Raw genomic sequence first — 25,245 nt, forward strand, 5'->3', positions numbered from 1 at the left:
CCAGTACCGCTTTCGGACGCCTAGTTGGGGAAAATGTAATGTTAGAAACTCCAAACATTTACGTTACTAAAACAAAATGGCGACTACTAAAATTTTTGAAAATGCTTCTGCCTAATACGTACTCTACCAAAAAGGACATTTATCTCAAATGTTATTAAAAACTTACCTCACTTAAAGTGTCTTTGTCCGAATGAGTTTTAAATTCGGATAAATTAGTTTTATAATTCCTTGGACCCAAACTATCTGAACTACGAAGGGCTTCAGATATATTCGATTTATAATTCTTTGAAGCCATATTGTCAGAGTTAGAATGTAATTCTGATAAATTAGATTTACAATTCTTTGAAGACATAATAAATGAAATAATAAACAATATTATAGTCAGAAAATTCTATCAAAAATTAATAATTATGTTTGTCTTATACATTACATTAAAAAAATAAAAATAAAATTTTGTGTGGCTATACCAGAACAACTTCACCTAGCACTATAACCAATCTCAATAAAAATCAATCCCTACCAGAAAACGGTCAATTTTGATAACTATTTTGAGGGTATTTTTAGATTTCTCGTGTGTAAAGATATAGGTGTGTTACCACACCAACATCATGTTTATCTCAACGTCAGTAATAAAACAAAAACGTATAATGAATTATTTCGCTATTTACTTAAGTAACTACTGTTTTATATAAAATTACAATACTTGCGATGGAAAGTAACTAATTGTGAATCCGGTATTTTTTTTAAATATTGTGTTGCATCTTGCAACACTTAAACCTGGCAATAAAAATAGGTACCTATTCGGCCAATGAGGTATCGTCCCGCCACCGGACGTAGCCGTCGAGACGACGGCGCCAAGGCGCCAACCCGTTAAATGCATGTAAAATAGAAATCATATTTTAAAATAAGTAAGTATGTACCCGTTGAGACTAGTTGCAATTCCGAATAAAATTTTGTATGTATATTTATTTTTCATAAGTATTAGCGTGTGTTTAGAAAGGAAATATAAATAAAATATATTTCACTATTCTTGAAAGAACTCTACTGGTTTGGAAGTTGGAACGGAACGGCGTAAGAAAATTATTTTCAGAATGAGCGAGCGCGTGAGGTCGCTTTAGTCGGGTTTCTGCGCTTGCCGGTGAAGGGTGTATATCTCGCGCGGCTTTATAATTTCCGTACGAGTAGTTTTAATAATTGAATATTTATCAATTAAAAGTATCGTTACTTTTAGGTATAGTTTTGGAAGAACAAGTGATAGCATATTTAAGTGTGTAACAGTTCTTGTTTAGTGTGTTTTAATGAGCCATATTTTTATATAGTGTATAAAAATAAGAAGGTGAGTAATTTTATTTTGTCTACCCATTTTAGTTTATAATAGGTAATCGTAGAAAATATCAGAGTATATTTTTATGATTTACTTAATTAGGTTCTTTCAAAGTACGTTTAAATTAAGTTTAGATACACCGATGTTCTTTTTTTGCGAGGACAGCAGCTGTTGGCCAATGCGTTTATTGAGGTTACCGGTTAGCTTGCATAGGTACCTATTTCCTATGGTGGATAACCAATACATTATGTAGGCATAGTACTAGGTTTTGAACTAATATTTAAAACATTGTGAGGTGTGATTCATTATACGAACATTGAAATTTTATAGAATTCATTGAATGTCTTTATTGTAATTTCGGGTTTACTAACCGCACTTCAATACATACTCGTACGATCGATTGTTACAACAAAAATACACTTATTACTAACAAATTGTTGAGTCGATTTTGACTAAAGTTTCAGACTGTTACTGTTATCATGACTGATTTCTTTTACTGGCGCCCACTATTATTTTGATAAAACATATTTAAATTATGGCCTGGTATTAAATGGTACTTTAAAATTAAGCTAAGTACTTTTTTATTGTTGTAAGTCAAACCCGGTAAGTTTATAGGTACCACACAGGTACACACAGACAAATAAAAACTACTAGAAGGTTACCTACCTGCCTATAAATGCGAAAGTTTTCTTTATAGATAGGTAGGTACTTTAGAGAATAAGCAGAGCCAGTAGATAGCTTACCAATCGTTAAATGGAGACAAACAGGCATCTCCCGCGCAGATAGTTCAAGCCAATTCAATGGAAAGGCATATTTTAGGCAATGAGCCAGAATCCTGTCATTAATCTGATGATGATGATTCTATAAAGGATCTTTAAAATTCCCACGAGAATAATTCTTAAAAAGCTAGTAAGTATTTAAATATAACGGATGAAGCGCCACGGAAAGAGAGTAAGGAAGTCCTCTCAATAACAGTTCTATTGAATTTTTTTTATCAAATGAACAAAAGAACGTGAACAAAAAAGTTGTTTTGAATGCATTAGACATTTTTACATCCGGGGTGCATTGTTGCAGTACCGTTTACTCCACAGCTTCTACCCGACACCCCAAAAATAAGGGTGTTCGTGAGTTTCCGTTTGAGACTCAATAAAGATTACATTTGTAAGCGCAGGCTACTAACAACCGTAAGATTATAACTGCATGAGTGGTGAATGAGAAACTTGTGGACAGATTTGTGTATTCTTATTATCTTAGGATTAGATTAGGATTTTAGTTTCAATATATTCCCGAAATTTTGAAAATTACTTTTTAAGTTGTACGGAAGTAGGTACTAATCTATTCCATTTAAGGGATATTGTAAGATCATTAGATTAAAACTACGTTCGGAAATCAGCGTATTTCGTTTTGTTTTGGATTTCGAACTAAAGGTTCTGGTACTTAATACAAAGGTACTGCATAGGTATCTAAACTAAGAAGTAAAAAAAAATATTTCGTATGTTACAGAACATTCGTATTTTTTTTATTAAAAGTAAAAAAAAACATTCCATGTTTGATTTATTTCGTTTATCTGAATGAATAAAAAAATTGTTACTGTTGTCAATTGGAATGAAATAAATCAAATTTCGAACGACTGTAATGGAAAACAACCGTTGTTTTCCACGTACGAGTTCGCAGCAACCTTACCCTTGACTGATCGATGATCTCACATAATTCATGACGCGAATGGCGGCCTTGTCTGAAAATTCAGCGATCGCACAGCTGAGGGTGTGTCCGGATTTGGCAGTCGTGATCAAAACATCTGTAAAGTTAGTTCTTACCCGTGACTACATTATATTTAAACAAACATAATTTTAAAAAAGGAACCATCCACATTAGGTATACATATAGTTACGAAGTGGGTATGTATTCCGTCTTCTCTCTTTCAGGGAAATATGTAGACCTAAACAACTCTAAAGCGATGTTCTAGCAGTAGTTAGCCTGGGACTCTCTGAATCTTAATTCAATCATACCATAGCTGAACGTGGCCTTCCAGTCTTTGCGAGACGATTGTTGTATACTAAAAAACCAAGTATTTAATATAATTCTGTATCATCAATGTAATAAACAAAAACTAACTGCGTCAATTTTAATTTCTTAAAGGAAACTGTTAAATTAATGTAAAATAAATCAAGTTAAAGACAAAGATATATTTTTTCAAAAAGTACGTTTTAGAAAAAAGAATAAAATTAAATCTACGTGAGAGAAGCTGCGGTCAACAGGCCTAACTAATCGAACAGTAACATCGTGCGTAAATGAGAGTGCTTTGTAATGCTTTGATTCGTCGAAATATGTGCCGAAGACTTTTTTCATTTCCATTGAAATGAACCTTATACCTTAAATAAGGTGCCGTTACCGGCGGCGCCAAACTTTCGCAGATTGTGCGAGTTAAATTAATTAAAACGGCCTCCTGGCGCAGCGGTAGTACGCTTGTCTGTGACATCGAAGGTCCCGGGATCGAATCCCGGCCAGGGCATGATGAGAAAAGAACTTTTTCTGATTGGCCTGTTTTTTATGCTGTTAGCTGTCATTATTCCCTTTAAACGAAGTCAAATTATCCTTTGATCTATTAGCCTCCTTATTCACTAACGTTGAGAAGGCAAAAGTCTTCTCTCGCTTTCATACACTTCTGATAACCAAAGATATAGAAAGAGAAAGTAGATAATGACAAATGCTTTGTCAAATTTAGTTGATGAGGGGCTGATAGTCTCTGGATTGTTTATCTGATTCAGTAGGGACTTTCACAAACGTTATCACGAGTTTCTCTTATCAATCGTAAAATTTCAAGCGTAATAAATCACTCAGTAAAGTGAGCTCACCATTCGACTGGCAGAGCCAACTCGACCGATGTGCTCGTGTAACGGTTTATTTTATAATCGGGACCAAAGAATTAAATTTAAAATTTGCAAGATAACGACAGTTTATTTATGAGTAGGTACATCATAATTGTTTAACTCTAAATGAAATTACAATATAGTAGAAGCACGGTACTAAAAACATTTTTATTTGTGTGCTATTATTTATTTGTAAGTGACGCGTGGTCCCCGTCATTTTAGAATAGGACTACTCCATATTTCCCATGGATGTCGTAAAAGGCGATTAAGGAAGCGGCTGATAAGCTTGGGATTTTTCTTGGATTAGCTTAGCTAGCTGGGTTCCAGTGGAAAAGGACAGTTTAACATACATACATACAATCATATTACATATTTTCATTAACTAGGGCTTAGTCTAATAAATTGTAAATATAATTGGTTGCAGTTCGATAGCTATATAAAATTTACCGTGTTGGCGTCACCAGGCGTCGCTGATAACAGATTGGCAAAGATAAGAAAGTTTCCGATGAATGAGCCTGTCTGTTTTTATATCAGACAGATTGATTGTCAAGGCAATACTTTAGAGATAAGACCTGAAATAAATTCTATATTAAGTATATGGAAAAGTCAGGAAGGTGTTAAATTAACTTTTTGGTTTGTCTGAAACCCGATTGCGATCAGATAATTACTTCATATGCTATATATATATATGTATATATATATATATATATATATATGCAGTTTAAAATCCCGTTCAGAAATCACGACTGTCGCCTTGGTGAAATCTGTAACAAGGAAACTTGTAAATGTGCAATAAATAATTAGAAATCATTTAGTTAATAACCGAAGAAAGAGAAAAAAGTTTGGATCGAAAGCAGAATGTGTAAGTGGAAAGATGTAGTTGCTGCCTACCCCTCTGGGAAAAAGACGTGTTTTTTTGTATGTATGTAAAGAAAAAAAGGTAGGCGAAAGTAAACCGCGTACTTACTTATATTTTCTAGCTGTCATTAAAAGTGTATCTTGATCCTAAAAAAATACGATTTAACTCGTTCCAAAAAGCACGATGATTTCTAATTGTGATTTGTTCTAATTTTTCAACTTTCATACACACATGTCATTGCCGCTTCAACACGCAAAAAATGTTTGCAAATTGCAAATGAAGCTTGCGATACTTTCTCGTGCTGTTTGCGATGTTAAGGCAAATAGTCGAATAGACAGTTGACAGAATGTGAAAATAGCGAAACAAGTTGTCAGTGTTAATATGAAGTTTGGGGTTACCGTGATATTTTCAAAGGAGATCGCCTTGGTTTGATGCTGATTCTGATGTCTCATTATAACATTGAAATAACGTTTATTTAGACGACTTTTCTGGCGTTAGTCATTCAGTCTAGTACTACCTTTTTTTATCGACTTAGTTATAAATAATCAATGGATACTGCACGGAGGTCTATTTTTTACTGATTTGATAGACGGTTGTTGAGTAGGTATACCATACAATACAAATTATCTTTTTTTGCCCATAAAAAATACATATGTAGTAGAAACATACATTAGGAATATGTTGACCAAAGGCGGACTTATCGCTAAGCAATCTCTTCCAGCCAACCTTTGGGTTGTGAACCAGTATACAAGTTGTTCATCGGCTAATTTAGTTATGCGTTGAGTAGTGAAGTAATTACTAGCTGTGGTACCATTCAAATTCAGAAATATGCTCAATAAAGACTGTTTAAATTTGAAATCTTGATAAATGTCCGTCCAATGGAACATAGGTACATACTCTGAAGAATAGTTTTCATTGTATTATACATGTATATTGACAGGCTGTCGTGTCAATATTTAACATTATATAACCATGTGTACTTGCTAATTTTCCTCTTAATCTTAGTATACTAGTAAGATTTAGAGGAAAGTAAGTACTGTAAGGTTCGTTCTGATAGTTCTTGTTCATTATTATGTTCTAAAAAAAGAACTTTATTTCAGTTTGTATTTTTAGCGTTTTTTTTATTATTATCGAAATGTTGTATACTAAACTAGTCTTCTCGTTTTTTGCAGATCCTCAGTTCCAGTTAACATGGCTAAAACAGAAAAGTCATTTACGAGAAAGTTCCCAGGTAAGCGGAGCGTGCATTTCAATTTGTCACGGTTACCCGATGTAAATTGTTTGACGAATGCCGGCAATTTTTTTTACAGATGATTAGCAGCTTTTAGTGCGAAATAACGCTAAAGGACAAACCGTACACTCCATGACAAAAGTGGATTGAGAGATTTTATTGCAACTATAATAATAACAAAGTCATGGTATCGGTTTTTATGGTTTTGGTATTATATTCTAAATTTTTTTCTGAGCTCTCTCAATTCTCCTCTCTTGGGTCTGCTCTTGACTCTCTAAGCTCCAGTATGATGTAACGATATGGGTAACAGTATTGTTCGGATCATGCCATTGTCAACTAAAATGTGAGTTTGGAAGTGTGTCGAACAAATTCATAATTAGCAAACGATTTGAATTCAAATTCAAAACTTTTATTCATTGTTATGGGACATTTAAATATCACTTAATAATTGTCATATTTTTTGGTTTCACAACATTTGTTGACGTCAAATAAATTATTTCTAAGTTTACTGCCGCTTCCGAAGCGTCAGTTCACAAGAAGCGGTAACAAACTGCACTGCCGCATTTTCTTCTTTTCTAATCATTTTTGGTAATAAATACGTTTAGCCTTACTTTATAAATGCGAAAGTCGGTCTGTTACGCTTTCAAGGTCACGCTGGATCGATTATGATAAAATTAGAAAAAAGAAAAAGCTTGTTATTTATTAGTTTCCAAGACTATTGTCTTCGACTGTACTGTGCACAGACGAACTTGGCACACGGCCACATTGAAAATAAACGCGATATGCCAAGTCTTCTCTTCCGTTGCTATCGTTATCACGTTTCGTTATATAGAATTTGTCGAAATAAGACTTGTCCAACATATGATTGGTATGATTTTTAAGTTCCTACCAAGTGTCAATTAAATAAACAACAACAAATACTACATTTTGCCGCTGTGGCTGTGTTCCCGTTTTGCTCCCGGCCTCTGAACAGGTCCCGGGTTCGAGCCCCGGTCAGGTAAATATTTATCCCTAATTCCCAAGATGGAAAATACGTAATATACTTTAGCTACTGTTATAACATATATAACATAATATACAATCACGTCTATATCCCCCGTGGGGTAGACAGAGCCAACAGTCATCAAAAGACTGAAAAGCCACGTTCACCTGTTTTCCTTTATGGTAGAATTGCAATTCAAATAATGACAGGTTGGCTAGCCCATCGCCTAAAAGAGGAATCCCAGGTATATAAGCCTATCTCTTAGTCGCCTTTTACTACATCCATGTGAAGGAGATGTAGTGGTCCTATTCTCTTTCTATTGGTGGAACCACACGGCACTACTGTTATACTACTACTATTCTAGAATGCATTTATTGTGAAACAATCGAATCTAAATAAGAAACATCCTACACGTGGACTTTCTGTAAACAAAGGTGTAATCAATGCAAGTAACGCCTTCTATTGTGTCAGCTTGTCAAAAATTATTGGGGCCTATTATCTTAAAAGACAATAGCTACTCATTATTTAACTTATTTTTGTATTGCTGCAACTCACACCCAAAATAATATGTATTCCAAATGAAATAGTAAATTGTGTTTAGCAAATCAAATAAATGAATTATCTATCTATTTTTTTATAAAAACATCTATCTATTTGTAAGGTTAAGTGTAGATACAGACATACGTCATCATGTAACTTTTATTAAAAAAATACTTTAAAAATGTAACTACTTTCCCATAACTGCAAGACAGACAATGCACACTTAGTATAGCCACTGTTAAAGATCTGTAGTTAAGATTTATAATTAACAAAAAGTAGAACTCGCCCGTTTATATACTACAAAAACAATTGTTACATACAATAAAGTATTTACCTACAACAAAAAAAAAACAAACTTTTTTTTAACACAGCATGACATTTCTATTGTCTCATATTATTCCGAATTCTGTGGCAGTATGTAAACAAAACCCCAGTTAAGTACATGCTGTACGGTTAGAGTGCATTTTATTGACAGTTGGTTAATTGCCTAGTGAAGCGAGTAACGGTTTGATGGTTGTATGTTGTATATTAAAGGCGAGGACAGCCGGTTTGTGCATGACTGTCCGAAAACAGGAGGGTTATGGTTTGAACACATTTGGACATACATATTGTCACGTCTATATCCCTTGCGGGGTAGACAGAGCCAACAGTCTTGAAAAGACTGAATGGCCACGTTCAGCTTTTTGGCTTTATGATAGAATTGAGATTCAAATAGTGACAGGTTGCTAGCCCATCGCCTAAAAAAAAGAATCCCAATTTTGTAAGCCTATCCCTTAGTCGTCTTTTACGACATCCATGGGAAAGAGATGGAGTGGTCCTATTCTTTTTTGTATTGGTGCCGGAAACCACACGGCCCCCCTCTGTGAACATTAACGTGCAGAAAAGAGACCTGTTGAAGTTTAGATGTTGTACGAAGTGATAAGAAGACAAAGCACGAGTGTGTGTGTGTGTGTGTGTTGTGCGATTATTTAAACACACACACATTCGTATAAACTCTCCCATTTATAATATTATAGTAGGTTAATAATCTACTCTTTCTATGAATCTTGTTTGTAAGAATTTTATCAATGAATCTTCAATGTTACAAACAAAAAAATATTCATTTTAATTTCAATAAACACTTACGAGATTTATTCCAGTGTATTGACGTCATTACTTTAATTGTGTATGCATGTAGGTATGCATATGCAATAAAAATGCAATGTTTGTGATGTAAATTCCAACAGTTTTTATTGATAGGCTTTGCTAGATCTTGAACTTTATGCTTGTCTATGATTTTCAACAATTATCTTTTTATTCTAATGGTAATAAAACGATACTCTTTTAAACATAACTTTGTGGATTATTAAAATCTGATTTAGATTGTAAACTTCGTGTCTTATTATCTCCGTCTTCCTATTAAGGGCATCGGTTTCCAGGGCAAAAATATAAAGAAAAAAAAACAATTATTATTACTTATCATTTCTGACACCTTGAAATACTTAACCCTCCTTTAGACTTCGCGTGCTAAAAAGAGAGTGTATTAGAAATAGTCACGTTTTCAATGTCATCACGCGATTTCTGTGTCCACGTCAAGTCACCAGACAACGACATATTTGGAAAAATGCCAAATTCAGTTCAACTGTACATACATACATCACGTCTATATCCCTCGCGGGGTTGACAGAGCCAACGGTCCCGTAAAGACTGATAGGAGAACTACAACGAATTCAAACTTCGCCACGTATAATCCTAGATAATATTTATAATAAATAAATAATATAAATGCGAAAGTTTGTGAGTATGTCAGTATGGATGTTTGTTACGTTGGTATATAGGTAGCTAAAGACACAGAATAACACATAGTAGTGTAGATATTAGCTCTGTTAACCCCGTAAAGTAAAAAAAAATAACGAACGTAGTATACAACGAATTATTATAATTATAACGCATCCTCTATGCAAAAAGCATTTTGATTATGGATCTTCCTTTATCTGGTTGACTGGAAGAAATCCCAATTGGGATAAGTCCGCCATTGTACATAGTCTTCTTAATACAATGACTGTTTTGGTATTAGAGCAAAAATTAAAGAGTGAACAATAAACAATGTAGGTATATAAAATAGTAATTCACCTTGTTTTGCATAGACTTGTACTGTTTCTATGCAACATTTAATAAAGTTGTTTTGGACAGAAGTCCTACGTCAATCAGGCCATCTGCTGTTGGCGAAAAAATTCGCAATTTCTGAACGCGCAGTAACGTCCGACTATAAATAAAAATTTTGCTGCGTAGATATGTAGCATTTTTTTAACGGGCGATCCAAGGACGACACATTTCTTGTTTCAGGGTAAAAGTTTTTATTGAAGAAAAATCATCATCATTCATTCGTATAATTACCTACGTCTAGACAGAGCCAGCAGTCTTGAAAGACATGTCAGGTCACGTTCAGCTGTTAGGCTTAATGATAGAATTAAGATTCAAATAGTGACAGATTAAACAGTTAAATAAAAATGTATAAAAAAAACCACAAGCCGCATCAGTGGCGCTTTGGTGTCACTTCTATTTTTTTATTACTCTAACTTATTCCATTTTTATTTAATTTGTTAATTTTGCATTCGCCTCGGTTCTTTTTGATCTTGATTCAGAAACGTGAGATTGAAAAGATGCAATTGAATATCCAGTTAAAACCAGTTAGTTCTGTTTGAATTGTCATTATGCATATAATCCAGTTGTGATGCAATCAAACCGGTACAGGCGAATTTTAATATCTGACACAAGGGCAGAAATGTGAATTAATGTAAATGTTTAATGCCGTGTGGTTCCTGGCACCAATAAAAAGATGTCGTAAAAGGAGATTAAAGGATAGGCTTATAAACTTGGGATTCTTTTTTTAGGCGATGGGCACAGCAACTTGCTACTATTTGAATTTCAATTCTATTATTAAGTCACACAGCTGAACGTGGCCTATCAATCTTTTAAAGACTGTTGGCTCTGTCTAGCCCGCAATGGATAAAAACGTGATTATATGTATGTATGTAAATATTTAATTTACTTACATATGTATATGTAAGGGAAAGAGATGGAGTGGTTATATTCTTTTTTACATTAGTGCCGGGAACCACACGGCAAGTATCATTAAATAGGAAAGAAATTGATTGATGAAATTAAGATAGTGTCATTTCTTGATTTATGAACAAAAAAAAAAACATTTTTTGCATACTTTTGTGTATAAACATAATAAAAAAAATCTTTTTTTAAGCAACGATTATTTTAATATGAAAATGAGCTGTGACAGTGCGTATTTAAACAAATACGCACAGTCCTAACCATATCATAGAGTTGTGAATCCATGTTCTAATGTTTCTAGAAGTAAATTTTCTCACGGTTAGATACAGCATAATCGATCACACAACATCGATAACGTTTCAAACGTTTGAAACAGTTGATCACGTTACCATAAATATGTTGCCAAAATATAACGCCAAATATACACGACATGTGGGAATGATACGGATTTGCCGTTGTGACTATGATTTTTGTAAAATTTGGGAATTAAATATCACTTACTGGTGATTTGACGTTCATTAAATACGAAGCATTTTTTTTTTTGATTTTATTTATTACTGTCAGAGTAACACTTTGATATATAAATTGTTGAATCTCATTTTTGTGCTATCATCCTAATCTAATCTGATTTTTTATGGTAGTTGAGATATTATGATTTCATCTTGATTTCTGATCATGCCGCCTCCGTCATGCCTAGGTAGAAGGGGCAGGCCGAAGAGATCCTAGCTGAACGGCGCAAAAGATGATATATGATATGAGAGGTAATGGATCGGAAACCTGATTAATTGGAGAGTGAAATGTCTGATGGCAAGGTGCAATCGGAAACACGTAGAGATGACAGAGAGAGAGAGAGAGAGAGAGAGAGAGAGATATTCTTATTTTATGCGTACCAAGAGGTACTTACAAACGTTGGTGTGATTTTAGCCGATACTGTTACCATATAGGAAGATATTGTGAGGAAACCTGCACATTTAGGATTGGAGGAGATAACTAGAACATCTGCTCATAAAAATCGGAAACTATGTAATATACGACTTTCGCCCGAGCGAATTTAGCGTCACCTATAAAAGAATAAATTCCACGGGAACTATTACAGTTTTTACTCGGATGAAAAGTATCCTTTATGTTTGTTAACTTGAATTTTAAGAAAGTTTAGTAGATAACGCGTGAAGAGACAACAAACAAAACTTACAATCGCATTTATAATATTATTCGGATTCTATGCATGCGTCATATGGAAGATTAATTAAGTCTACTATATAAGACTAATAACCATTGTTTATTGTTGCAGGCTGTCTAACATGCGTCCAAGTGCTGAACATCATGGTGCTTTTAGGATTCATGTTGAACTACGCTCTCCGAGTGAACCTGACCATAGCCATCGTGGAGATGATATACGGCGACAAAGACAACCACACAGCCATCTTGAACTCCACTCACGAGTCACTCAACGTCACACAGGTATTTTTGGAAAAAAAAATTGTGTGTGGTTTGTATGATAATGTGTATCTCGCAGCTTACACGCTTTCATAGGTGAACGGTTGGTCCGATTCTGATAAAATTTTGTATGAATATTTTTACTATCCAAGATCAAACGCAGGATAATTTATTCTCCGACATTCATTCGGTAGCCCGGACAAAGAGGTAGTGTTAATTAAAATAAAGAATTGTTCATATTTGCTATAAAAGATACAGGATAATACCGCGTCTGAATATTTATCTATTATATTACGGTGTTTTATCTATTACATTGTACCTATTTTATTATGGAAGTGAATGGATGGAATGGACATGGATAAAATGTGGTTTTGTTATTGAACAGACATTGAGCAAGCCAATACTAACTACCTACTTAGAAAATGTGACTTTATGTCCAATAATGTTATGCATGTTATACATAAACAGATACATATTTATCCCTAACAAGATCGTTAAAGCCAATAGCTTAAAGATTACAGAAAAAACATACAAAACCGACCAAAAGGTCGTCTTTTGAAATTCAGAATTTAGAGATGGTTTTATCCTCTTCTATAAATTAATGAATGAAATCTTACTTTATGTACTAGTTACACTTCATTAATTCATTCTAATTATTATATTTACTAACTTGCCTTTGATTATGTATATGCTATAAATTAGAATTCTAATGAGTATAATATTTTCTTAGCACCCAGAGACGGTACAGCAGACTCGATACCACTGGGACACAAAGCAGAAGAACCACCTTCTGGGCTGCTTCTTCTGGGGCTACGTGCTGACAGAACTGCCTGGCGGGCGGCTGGCAGAGGTCATCGGTGCTAGGTAAGTCATTCTTCATTTTATTTCGAAGCGTTAATGGCTTATATAATAGAATAGCAAGATAAGCTTTAGATCTTACATGCATATATACATAAAATCACGCCTCTTTCCCGGAGGGGTAGGCTTTAGATTAGGAGTAAGTTGCTGGACATGTGATATTGATATCGTGAGCGTCTGTGGTCGAATCATTAAGATGCCCGAATTAAAGAACATATTGTTACACAGGAAGGCACGGGTTCAAATGCAAAAAATCAAGAAGTCAGTCACAGCCGTTAAATATTCTCTGAGTGCTCTTAAATATTTTGCGCCCTAACAAGTTACGTCGTTAATAAAATAAACATATAATTATATTCAAATGAGGACATTGAATAATGTGTCACTAATTATTCATAATTCGCACGTGTTAGCGTAAAACACATGCGCGCGCGCATAACAGGCAATCTACATGTATATAGTAAAAAGATTGAAATGTAGGTTTGTTTCCATGCAGATAACATTTTATAGCATGACAAATTATTAACGATTTCTGTTGGTGATTCACACAAAAATTTTACTGTTCAGTTTATTCACTCGTGTCAGTGAGGTCAAAAACCTAAACATTAAGGTAGATTTTTGTGGTGAGCCCAAATCTGAGAAGATGAGAAGTAAGTCTGAGAATTGATCTGATAAATTACAACTTCATTTGTAGATTTCGCATTATATAATTGAGAAGTCTACTTAACCAGTTTAATTTAAAAGTTAGGTTACTACGGATTTAACTGTTAGTAACATCTGTAAAATGGAAAAAAAGTTTTTGATACCATTTATCTTGGTCGTTTGTTCAATAATAAGATTAAAATCACGCTTGCATCAACTATGTATAGAACTATGTACTTACAACGACTTTGCGTCGAACTTTCTAGGACCATCTAATAGAGGTTGAGAGGAGTCAACGAGCCTCATTGTCTGCTTTTGGTCCTTGATAGTTTGAACCACAATAATTATTGCTATCAAACACGTCACACATGATTTAGGGCTATTGAAATTGTAAGCTGATATCTCCACCGCTGATTTCAACTTCCTCCGGGCTATTACCAACTGTGACCAACATTTAATTTATGGTAATATTAAATTTCGTCAGCTCAGTAAAGCAATTCAATATAATTGAGTTATTATATTATCAGTTACTGTGATGCGTGGGTTTTGAACTAGAGAATGGCTTTATGACTAATTGAACGTCAAGATTTGAATACGAGTATATATTGATACTGACAAAATAATCTTTAATTATTTTATTGTAATTGGAGTGTTGTTACTCTAATTTCTTTAAATATTTATATAATTCTCGAGTCGGGCTAAATGATAATAAGATTTTGTAAAAAAAACCAACGCAATTTTGCTTGATTCTCTTAAAGATATGTCAGAATTGAAATTCAATGCTGTATCTGTTGGGATGTCTGAAAGTGACTCATGCTGAACGTTCTCGCAGCCCGCATGTATTCGAATTCCTAATTACTCATTCAGAGATTCGCATAAGATCGTTGTTGAAATGCGTTTTTATGATTGGATATGGGTGGTTAACGAAGCGAATGCTTGACATGCCACTGATAGCTGGTTGAATGCGTGTATAATTAAATTTGTATGCATAATTGTGTTGACAATTGTTATTTTCGAGGCTCTTGTTCATAAAATATTCAAAGTAATTAAAATTATTATGGTGATGTTATTTTTTTAGCTAGGTTAGCCATTTTAAATTTTTATAGTAATTTTAGGTGTTCATGAGGACACATAGCGGTTTAATAGTCTCAAAAAGATAAACCAGGGCTCAGTTTTTTACAGGATTTGGGAACTATTTTTGACATGCCGTTTAATCTATTGTTTTTTCTTCACCAGGCGAGTGTTTGGCTACAGCACACTGCTAGCCAGCATCCTGACGCTGCTCACTCCTGGTGCCGCAGCTTTAGGGTTCGGATGGGCAGTAGCATCTAGGGTAGTCTTGGGCTTCCTGCTCGGGGCTACGTGGCCAGCCATCCTGCCAATGGCGTCAAAATGGATCCCTCCTATGGACAGATCCAAATTTATGTCTAATATGATGGGTAAGTTATATTTGGGAGTAAATAATATCTAAAAGGAATATATAGTTACATAAATAATTACGCGGTAGACAGAAAAGATTGCAAGGCCACGTTTAGCTGTGTGGCTTAATGATAGAAATGAGATTCAAATAGGGACAGGTTGCTAGCCCATCGACTGAAAGAATTCAGTCTATCCGGAATAGACAACTCTGTCTTTGTATAAAAGGGATAATACATCGTAAGGGATAAAGACGTGATTATATGACTGTATGTAGTTAATTACTTTATCTAAAATACACAGATAAAATTGCCGTGACTGTGCCGTGCCATCAACATAAAATAGTTATCTGTTTTATGTTAGTTCCACGAACTGGCAATTTGGATTCAGACGACTTATAATGAGTTGAGACATTTTTCATTTAATGGCTTTGTTAATACTAGAATCACGCACAAGATTCTATTGAAATACTAACAAGGCCGTTAAAAATTCCGAAGATGTACATTCGCGAAATGATAATTAAATGGTCATTAACAACGCAAATTCAAACGCTATTATTCTTGACGGTACAATTGTTTTCATTGATGATTTAGCATTGCCATCTTTATTAGTGGAATAGCTACGTCAAAGTAGGCTCGTTCGTAAACATTATGATACAATTGTTATCGCAATGTGTTACGTTTAGTTCGCGATGCACAAAAGCAGCAACATGGCTGCGGAGGCGCGCGCAGGCGTGGTCGCTGACGTCACACGAATGGAGCCGTCTGATTGGTTCGTATAGTTGACCGCGCGTTTTAACCTTGCGCAACGGTTGCTATGCACTGCGTGCGGTAAACCACTAACCGGTTCCGAGAAACGTTGTGTTATTTTCGTATCAGTTATGGCCATGCGGTGACTGTATAGTGGACAGAAGGGTATAATTTCAGAGGGTGCTATTATCTATCGCCTTAAATATAGATTATCGCGTCGCATCGGTTCTATTAATAAACTGTTGACGTCGTTAGTGACCTATTTTTTTATTGGTATAGCGATATTTTTATTCGTTCCTTGCTATTCTCGATGAGTTAGAAGTATTTTGCCCAATTATATGTCTACGTTCTTGTTGTATTCATCTTTCTAAAAATCAATTGTGACTTTTGGCTTCTCTATACAGATATCGTGTAATGGCAATTCAGAGTAAACCAGTATTATAAATCAATAAACGTATATGATTTAATTGATACAATTCATTGAATAATGCAGTACTGTGTTGTAGTAATAAATAAGTTTATAATTACTATTGTAGATGTAGTCATAAGGCTTCTTTGTATTCACAAATTGTGGAAAGTTATCGGGAAAGATACAGGGTAAAGGTGAGAAATGAAACAACGTGCTTTCAATACCGCGTAATGTGGTAATAAATTATTGAAAATCATCTTTTATTGAGTCACTGATAACAACATGTGTAATAGATCGATAACATCATGAACTAAATCAATACAGCAGTCATGTTTGTGAATATCGTTATTCGTCTTAGTACAAGTTTTGTAAGAAACGACATGGCAAAAAATGTATAATCTCTCACTTTGCCACCCATGTTCCCTCTCTTTCTCTCTCTGTCTCTCGATATAGCGTATTCTAGATTGTTTTTAAAGCTTTCAATTCAGACAGCAACTTCACTGATATTTTATCGCCAAAATTATAACGGTTTAAACATAGTTCAAATTGATAGGTGTATTTTTTAACAAAATATCTTTATTCTACCAAGACAATTTGCATTTTAACTATTTACCTATATTTTAATTACAAACACAAAACTAATCGGAATTTTTATTGTATGGTAATGGAAGTGCTGCCCTCTATTAGTCTGAGTCCACTCATTTCCGAGTCTACGGAAACGCATTGTCACCCCACATTCTTGCGAGGACATAACCCACGGAGAATGATGAATGGAATAGGACCAAATTTACATGCAGTTGTTGTTTTTTAAGATTCTTATCGCAATGCAAATAGAGTCGATTTCACGTTTGTCACATAGTCGGGGACCCTGGGTGACCACTTTCACTTCTACTTGTCATTGGTCTCAATGGCTATTGTTATAAGTATTTGCTAACAGGTCCGACCTGAATGGATAGGTAGATTGTATGCTTATGTCAATGACCGTTTCATTTTATACTTGTTAAATTTTGACCTTGCATACATATTGTACTTACATATCATCACGTCTTTATCCCTTACGGAGTACACAAAGCCAACAGTCTTGAAAATGATGGAATTGGGATTAAAATAGTGATAGGTTGCTATTAGCTCACCGCCTATGAGAAGAATCCCAAGTTAATTAACCTTTACCTCATACCTTTGAATATCCCATGTTCGTCTGTCAACAGGCTTTATGTCAGGAACTGTGTAAGTTAGACGGTAGAATATTTAACACGGACTGTGATACATCCTTCGTGCTCTAGTGCGACTCACACTTGGCCGGTATTTTTCCATAGTTTTTTTAAAATTATGTGTATACATTGCTTGGTATGCATTAACCTTAAAAAATAGTCTTCTAGCTAGATTATCTCTGAATTACTCTGAATATAACTATTACTATTTTAATACAGGTAGGTAGGTACTAATTCTGTGGTATTAGGTTATTATAGTTTCATTAAATCTACACATATACAAGACCATGAAATGTGTACTAGAAAATATTCTTAGATCATTTTCATCTTATAATTCAAAGTCTTCCGTCATTTCATTTACTCTTCTCAAAAGAAACATAAACCATGATCAAATATTATAAAATTTTCCTAAAGTACTCAACTATATTGTCATTCAGTGCCATGAATCAACAGACGACGTCATCGCTTGACCTGAAAATCGCCAGTAAGTTTCCTATCAGTTACCAGCCACAGTAACTTCAATAATTTATACAAACATACGTTTTTCTCACGTATTGGTAACAAGATAAACGAAGTCTCTTAGCTAACTATTACGATATAAAGATACCTACCGAATAAAATACTGGCACATAACAAGTCTTTTTTTTAAACGTCTGATTATAAAAAAAATGACTAAATTTGAATCGAGCGAATCGAATTACATTGGAACCATGATCATTTATGTGTAAGATTCCCTTGCGTTGTAGTCGCTTTGTGTTAAAACCTGACTCACCCAATAGAGTATCATGGTCGTCAAAGCGCACCCCGGGCTCCTCTCCAGGAAAGGTGAGGATGTAACCGGTACTGACACCAGGAGGAAGAAGAAGAGGTGGTAGCGTGTATTTCTAATTAATATGGGCGTTGACATATAATCGAGTTTAATCGAGTGCAGTTTTTTTTCTGAGTTAGCATTATTGTTACCATTTGTTATTAAGGGCTAACTAGGTTTATTATAATATGATGTTAGTATTTCTGTTTTTTTTTTGATGTACGATATACTTACATGTTTTCATCTTAGAACTTTTATTATATATAATATACATAAATTAAATATTGCTTGAGTCTGCAATCAGAATGGTTGTCACTCACAGACCAACATATAAATATTATTTAGCACTATATAATTTGTAGTCATGACTTCCTCGTGACCCCTTTTTGCTGACGTCAATACTCTTTCTGTGGTAATTGTTGAGAATTTACTTATTTACCTGTTTCTTATATCTGTGAAAAGATTTCGAAATGTCTACTTAGTATAATAATTATGTAATTACAATTAAGAAGCGTGCGTCAGAGCCTAGATAAGTTATTCTTCGCCAATTTCTACTTTCAGCTAGTTCCTTTGAAAATATACTTACCTTAAAATTGTTGAGTAAGATTTCCTTACATAGGATTTAATTTAAATTGTATCCGATCTTAAATAAAAAAAAGTTGAAATATTCGTTTTATAAACAGACTTCAAATGTTGTGGTTCATGGCCATTCAGTCTTTTCAAGACTGTTGGCTCTGTCTACCCCGCAAGGGATATAGACGTGGCCATATGTATGTATGTACTAAATTGTATACAATGTTTTGTTGACAGCCTCGTCCCTCGGCGCCGCTATCACGATGCCGATCTGCGGATTTCTCATAGCGCACTTCGGCTGGGAATCCGCTTTCTATTTTACTGGTGAGTTTGTTATACAAAATTTACTATAGAAATTAACTATGTTAATTGCTTACAGCATCAAAAAATATCCTTTTTCAATCTATACCATAAATCTATACTAATATTATAAAGCTGAAAAGTTTGTATGTTTGTTTGTTTGTTTGAATAATCGCTAATCTCAGGAACTACTGGTTCGAATTGAAAAAATATCTTTGTGTTGAATAGACATTTATCGAGGAAGGCTTTATAACATCACGCTGCAACTATAATAATGGAGAATAGGAAACAAAACGGGGAAAATTATTCACCCTTGAGGGCTTCAATGATGTCCAAAATAACTATTCCACGCGGACGGAGTCGCGGGCACAGCTACATCATTACATCACAAAATTTGTAAAACCATCAAAATACAAATTGTTATTCGTACAAAATGATATAAATAACGTGCATTTATAGGAGTTTTTGTCAAGTCAGTATGAGACTGTTTGTTTCTTAAATCGCATCTATGCGGAAAAAGTGGTTGTGCCGTGTGGTTTCCGGCACTTTAGATTAAAACCAGTCCATATCTTTCCCATTGATAAGTAAAAGGCGACTAAGGGATAGACTTGGGATTCTTCTTGTATGTGATGGACTAGGAATCTAAATTCCATCATGAAGCCATGCAGCTGAACGTGGCCTTTCAGTCTTTTTCAGCCTGTTGGATCTGTCTATCCCGCAAGAGATAAAGACGTGACTATATGTATGTACGTGAAAAAAAAACTACATACATACATATAATCACGTCTATATCCCTTGCGGGTTAGACAGAGCCGACAGTCTTAAAAAGACTCATAGGCCACGTTCAGCTATTGGGCTAAAAGATAGAATTGATATTATTTAGAGATTAGAAAAAAAAAACTACGCAACGCAAATCAGTGTTAGTCTTAGTAATGATGTCCTAACATCGAATCTCAGGTATCATCGGCGTGATGTGGTCAGTGGCGTGGTTCGCCGTGGTCTACGACACACCAGCGCAGCACCCTCGGATCTCGGAGACGGAGCTACATTACCTCACGAAGGTGTTGCCCCAAGAGGATTCAACAAAGGGGGTGAGTTCCTGATCTTTGAAGGGTCTAATGGATAATTATACTAACGAGAGATCGAGCGCCAATGGTCGAGCGGTTAAATTATAAGAATCACCAACCCAAGAGGATTCGAACAAGGGGGTGAGTTCCTGATCTTTTTTGGGGTCTACTGGATACTTATACTTACGAGATATCGAGCGCCAATGGTCGAGCGGTTAAATTATAAGAATCACCAACCCAAGAGGATTCGAACAAGGGGGTGAGTTCCTGTATTTTTTTGGGGTCTACTAGATACCTTATACTATCGTGAGTACGAGCGCCAATGGTCGAGCGGTTAAATTATAAGAATAACCAACCCAAGAGGATTCGAACAAGGGGGTGAGTTCCTGATCTTTTTTGGGGTCTACTGGATACTTATACTAACGAGATATCAAGCGCCAATGGTCGAGCGGTTAAGTTATAAGAATCACCAACTGTTTTTACCAATGATTCCTAAGTTTTATGAGTCACCTAAGCAATATATATTTAAACTAGCTGTGCCCGCAACTTCGACGGCTTGGAATAGTTATTTTGGGCATCATTAAAGCCCTCAAGGATGAATAATTTCCCCCGTTTTTTTTCACATTTTCCATTATTTCTTCGCTCCTTATAGTTGCACCGTGATGTTATATAGCCTAAAGCCTTCCTCGATAAAAGGTCTATTCAACGCAAAAAGAATTTTTCAATTCGAACTAGTTCGTAGTTCCTGGGATTAGCGCGTTCAAACAAACAAACTCTTCAGCTTTATAATATATATACGGGACAAATTACACTGATTGAGTTAGCCTCGAAGTAAGTTCTTTTAGACTTGTGTTACGAGATACTAACTCAACGATACTATATTTTATAATAAATACTTAATATAGATAAACATCCAAGACCCAGGCCAATCAGAAAAAGTTCTTTTCTGATCATGCCCTGGCCGGGATTCGAACCCGGGACCTCCGATGTCACAGACAAGCGTATTACCGCTGCGCCACAGAGGCCGATATAAGTATAGATAAGTGTCTGGAGAGGAACGTGGGGTTTATCCCGATAAAAACTATGGTTATCGTGGGATTTGACAAAAATCTGTATTTTATAGGTGTCGCTAAATTGGTCGTCAACTTTTTGTAAATGGCGTTACATTCATCGCTTTATGTCGATGGCGCTAAATTCGCACAGGTGAAGCTGCGTGTAAAACCTAGTGTACAAATAAATCACTACGTGTTCCGCTTTGTATTTGTTTCCTATAAAATCTAGATTGTCATAGGCAACTTCCTAGCTTCCTACTGCCGCGCTATAAATAACACTTACAAGTAAATTATTATATTACTATCACGAGCGCAACTTCATATAATAGCTGGCATTAATTTATAAAAAGCGTGTATATGTAATTAAACAATATCCTTAACTAATAGACACGACTGTCATTCTTTATCTTCAAGGGCCTTCCCTTTTGACAAATCCTACTCTTAAATATAAAAAATGCCAACGTTTGCAAGGGTGTGTGGATGTGGATGTATGTTTGTTTTGTCTTTCACGCAAAAACTCCGGACGGATTTTTGATGAAATTTTGAAGTACATGAGTAGAATAATTTAGTACACGAGTAGAATTATAATCCTGGAATAACTTAATAAGTAGGTACTTTCTAACTCGAAATTCCCATACGAGCGAAACCCCGGGGCGGAGTTAGTCCTATAATCCTTTCTTAACGGTCCAATTATACTTATTACGTTTTTAATATTGCTTAACAAACACAAGTCTAATTAAAGAGTTCAAAGAATTTGCAAATAAACAGCGATTACAGGAATTTTTTCGTTATAAATTATAGTCAGATTAGAAGATAATCTGATAATAACATGACACAATCCGTCATGTAATTTCAAACAGCTCCATACACGTTTTACGGATACATACTTATATGTTACAGTGATATAACGAATTACGTAAATTTATATTGCGCCCACGCGACGGAGCATACCTATATCGTTATTTATTTTGATCGCCGATAATTTTCCATATTTGATGTACAATGACGCTTATAAGGTGAATACAAATTTATCGCGCAGCCAAAAAGAGCATTGCAAACTTATTTTAGGTTTCGTTAATAGATTACAATTTTATCAAGTGTGTTTGTATTGTTACCAATGTTACACCTTTGATTGGTTCTGCTAATGTTTAAGTTAATAATTATATTATCAACTAGCCTGTGATTTCATTTGAATGGAAATTCTTATAACTTTTGTAAAAAGTTTTCGTCTCCTATCGATATCCTCTTTTTTAAGTCGGTTAAATTTCTATAACTGACTACTAAGTGTAGCACTTTCTTGAAACCCCATCAAAATCGGTTAAGCAAAACGCGAGAAAATTGCGGCCAAACAAGGAGGAGGTTTTTCACCGTTTCTCAAACGAAACTCATGTAGACTTTATTAAAGATAGTTTATTTAAGAAATACATACTTCCATCTAGTAATAAAGTTAAAAGAACGCGTTTATAAAATAAAAAATATGATTTTTCTAGAATCACACATTCTATAGTCTATGCATTTGAGATTAATCATTATCCCGCGTAAGTACATACCTACATACATACATTTCATAATACGTTAGTCATACATAATCGCATACAAAACCTTGGACGGGCTCAATAAAATTTGTATTCAAATGACTAGTTTCGCACGGCGGCTCGCCTCGCCTTGACGACCCAAATATATAGAAGGAAATTGTTTTACGACCATTATAAGGATGTCACCTTGTTTTGCCGATTTAAGATTCAATATATACTTAAATGTCACATGTATTTAAAAAGTGAATGAGTACATTTACTTAGGGCAGCGGATTACATTGGGCAGAAATTCTATGGAGTGAGAAATATGTCGTTAAATCCAACTAGCGTGGGCAGCTTTTGGGAAACTAAAATGGTGTCCGACAACATAAAAAACCATGCCGGGATGAGCTAGAAAAAACTTTGATAGAGCTAGATGGAAGATTAGCAGTGGGCCAATATATGATGAAGAAGATAAATGTTCTGATAGATTTTCTAGTAACTACGGTACTGTTAAATTTCTTATCGATTAATTTTTATTGCGTACTGTTGAGAGGGGATCCGCTGCTATTTGAAATAAATAAATAAATATATGCAGGACAAATTACACATATTGAGTTAGCCTCGAAGTAAGTTCGAGACTTGTGTTACGAGATACTAACTCAACGATACTATATTTATAATAAATACTTATATAGATAATAAACATCTAAGACCCAGGCCAATCAGAGAAAGTTCGTTTCTCATCATGCCCTGGCCGGGATTCGAACCTGGGTCCTCCGGTGACACAGACAAGCATACTACCGCTGCGCCACAGAGGCCGTCAAAAATAAAATTTAGTCTGAAGGTTTTGTCTGTCTTTGCTGTTAAAATAATCAAAATCTGTTCAGATATTCAATTTATTCGGTACAAAAACAATTTTTTTTTAAATTAATAATTATATACTGTATGGTTAAGAACTTGCAACAAAATTGAAATTTAACCATTCAACGTATATCTTTCTCAGCACATGCCTGTGCCCTGGCGCAGCATCCTGACCTCCCCGCCAGTGTGGGCCATCATCATCACGCACGGAGCCTCTGTGTTCGGCTACTTCACCGTGGTCAACCAACTGCCAACCTACATTGAGAGCATACTGCATTACAGCATCAAACACGTGAGTTTCCACATACCATGTCTGAGTTGAAAGTATACCTAAGTATATGAAAAAAATGAAAAAAATTAAAAAAAAATTATTCTTTAACTTACAATAATTATGGTAAATAACAAAAGTGTTTGAAGTCTCCTGTTAAGTATGTAATACCTGTGTTAGGAGACTAGGAGAGAGAGAGAATATAGTCCACATACCATGTTCAGACATGACACTTTTGACTCAGGTCAAAAGTATATCTTAGTATAGCGTTGGACGGCCCCCCGCGAGATGGACAGAGACAGATGATATGGTGAAGTCCGCGGGGAAACCTTGGGTGCAAGTCACCTCCTATAGAGCGAGGTGGAAGTCATTGGGGTAGGCTTATGTAGTAGTGGAAGTTCTACTGCTGAAGTGATGATGATGTCTGAGTCAACTTTTTTTTAAATAAATCATTATTTTGCCGTGTGGTTATATCTGTACTTTATAATAGAACCACTCCATATCTTTCCCATGGATGTCGTAAAAGGCGATTAAGGGATAGACTCGCAAACTGTCACTATTTGAATCTCAATTCCATCGTAAAGCCGTACAGCTGAACGAGGCCTTTCCGGCTTTTGGCTTTGTCTAACCCGCAAGGGATGGAAACGTGACGTTTGACTCGGTTAAAGATCCATATCTATATCCATATACATACATATATCCATCCAAATCACAGACATATACTTTACATTCCGTGTATTCAATACATAATAAATAAATAAAATAATTTAAATAATTTAAAAAAGTCTTTTTACTATGGAAATTATCTTCGAAAAAAATTTTTTTATAGCAAATGAATTTTATTCAAAATAATATTATATGCTTTTTATGTCACTCCCTAAGAACTATGCACGCGATGTGTTTATTAAATTGTCTTTCTCAATTTAAATTATTACCGGAAACGACGAGTTGTCAGCACTCGCTAAACCTTGTGCGATTACAGCTTTTATTTATTCTGTGGTAGTACCGACATTGGAATTGTGTCCATTCTATAATGATCCTTAATATTTAACGTCAAAGTGGAAATTTGAACGATTCAATTCGTTCTCGCAATTTATTCGCACTCCATTTTGTAGGGTGACCAAGTCTAACAGCGAAAGGCGGACAGAGCGAACCTGTTTTGAAATAATCGTAGCTTTAGCAATCTGAGCGTATTATGTAAACAAGTTATGGTTCGTTGTTTGCGTTGC

The 25,245-nt window shown here is 35.0% G+C and overlaps 1 protein-coding gene across 1 annotated transcript in view; it reads left to right on the top strand.

Annotated features, from left to right (window-relative positions):
- Window positions 1–1,108: 1,108 nt before the first annotated feature.
- LOC106130149 (sialin) overlaps window positions 1,109–25,245 on the top strand; it is a 40,915-nt gene continuing 16,778 nt past the window's right edge. The window contains exons 1-8 of the mRNA XM_060948838.1: window positions 1,109–1,336; window positions 6,226–6,284; window positions 12,143–12,312; window positions 13,019–13,152; window positions 15,022–15,224; window positions 19,189–19,275; window positions 20,209–20,342; window positions 23,891–24,040. Coding sequence (XP_060804821.1) covers window positions 6,245–6,284; window positions 12,143–12,312; window positions 13,019–13,152; window positions 15,022–15,224; window positions 19,189–19,275; window positions 20,209–20,342; window positions 23,891–24,040 — 918 coding nt within the window. The 5' untranslated portion in view covers window positions 1,109–1,336; window positions 6,226–6,244. The remainder of the gene's footprint in view (window positions 1,337–6,225; window positions 6,285–12,142; window positions 12,313–13,018; window positions 13,153–15,021; window positions 15,225–19,188; window positions 19,276–20,208; window positions 20,343–23,890; window positions 24,041–25,245) is intronic.

The sequence above is a fragment of the Amyelois transitella genome, chromosome 17, assembly GCF_032362555.1.
Source record: "Amyelois transitella isolate CPQ chromosome 17, ilAmyTran1.1, whole genome shotgun sequence".
Taxonomy (NCBI): domain Eukaryota; kingdom Metazoa; phylum Arthropoda; class Insecta; order Lepidoptera; family Pyralidae; genus Amyelois; species Amyelois transitella.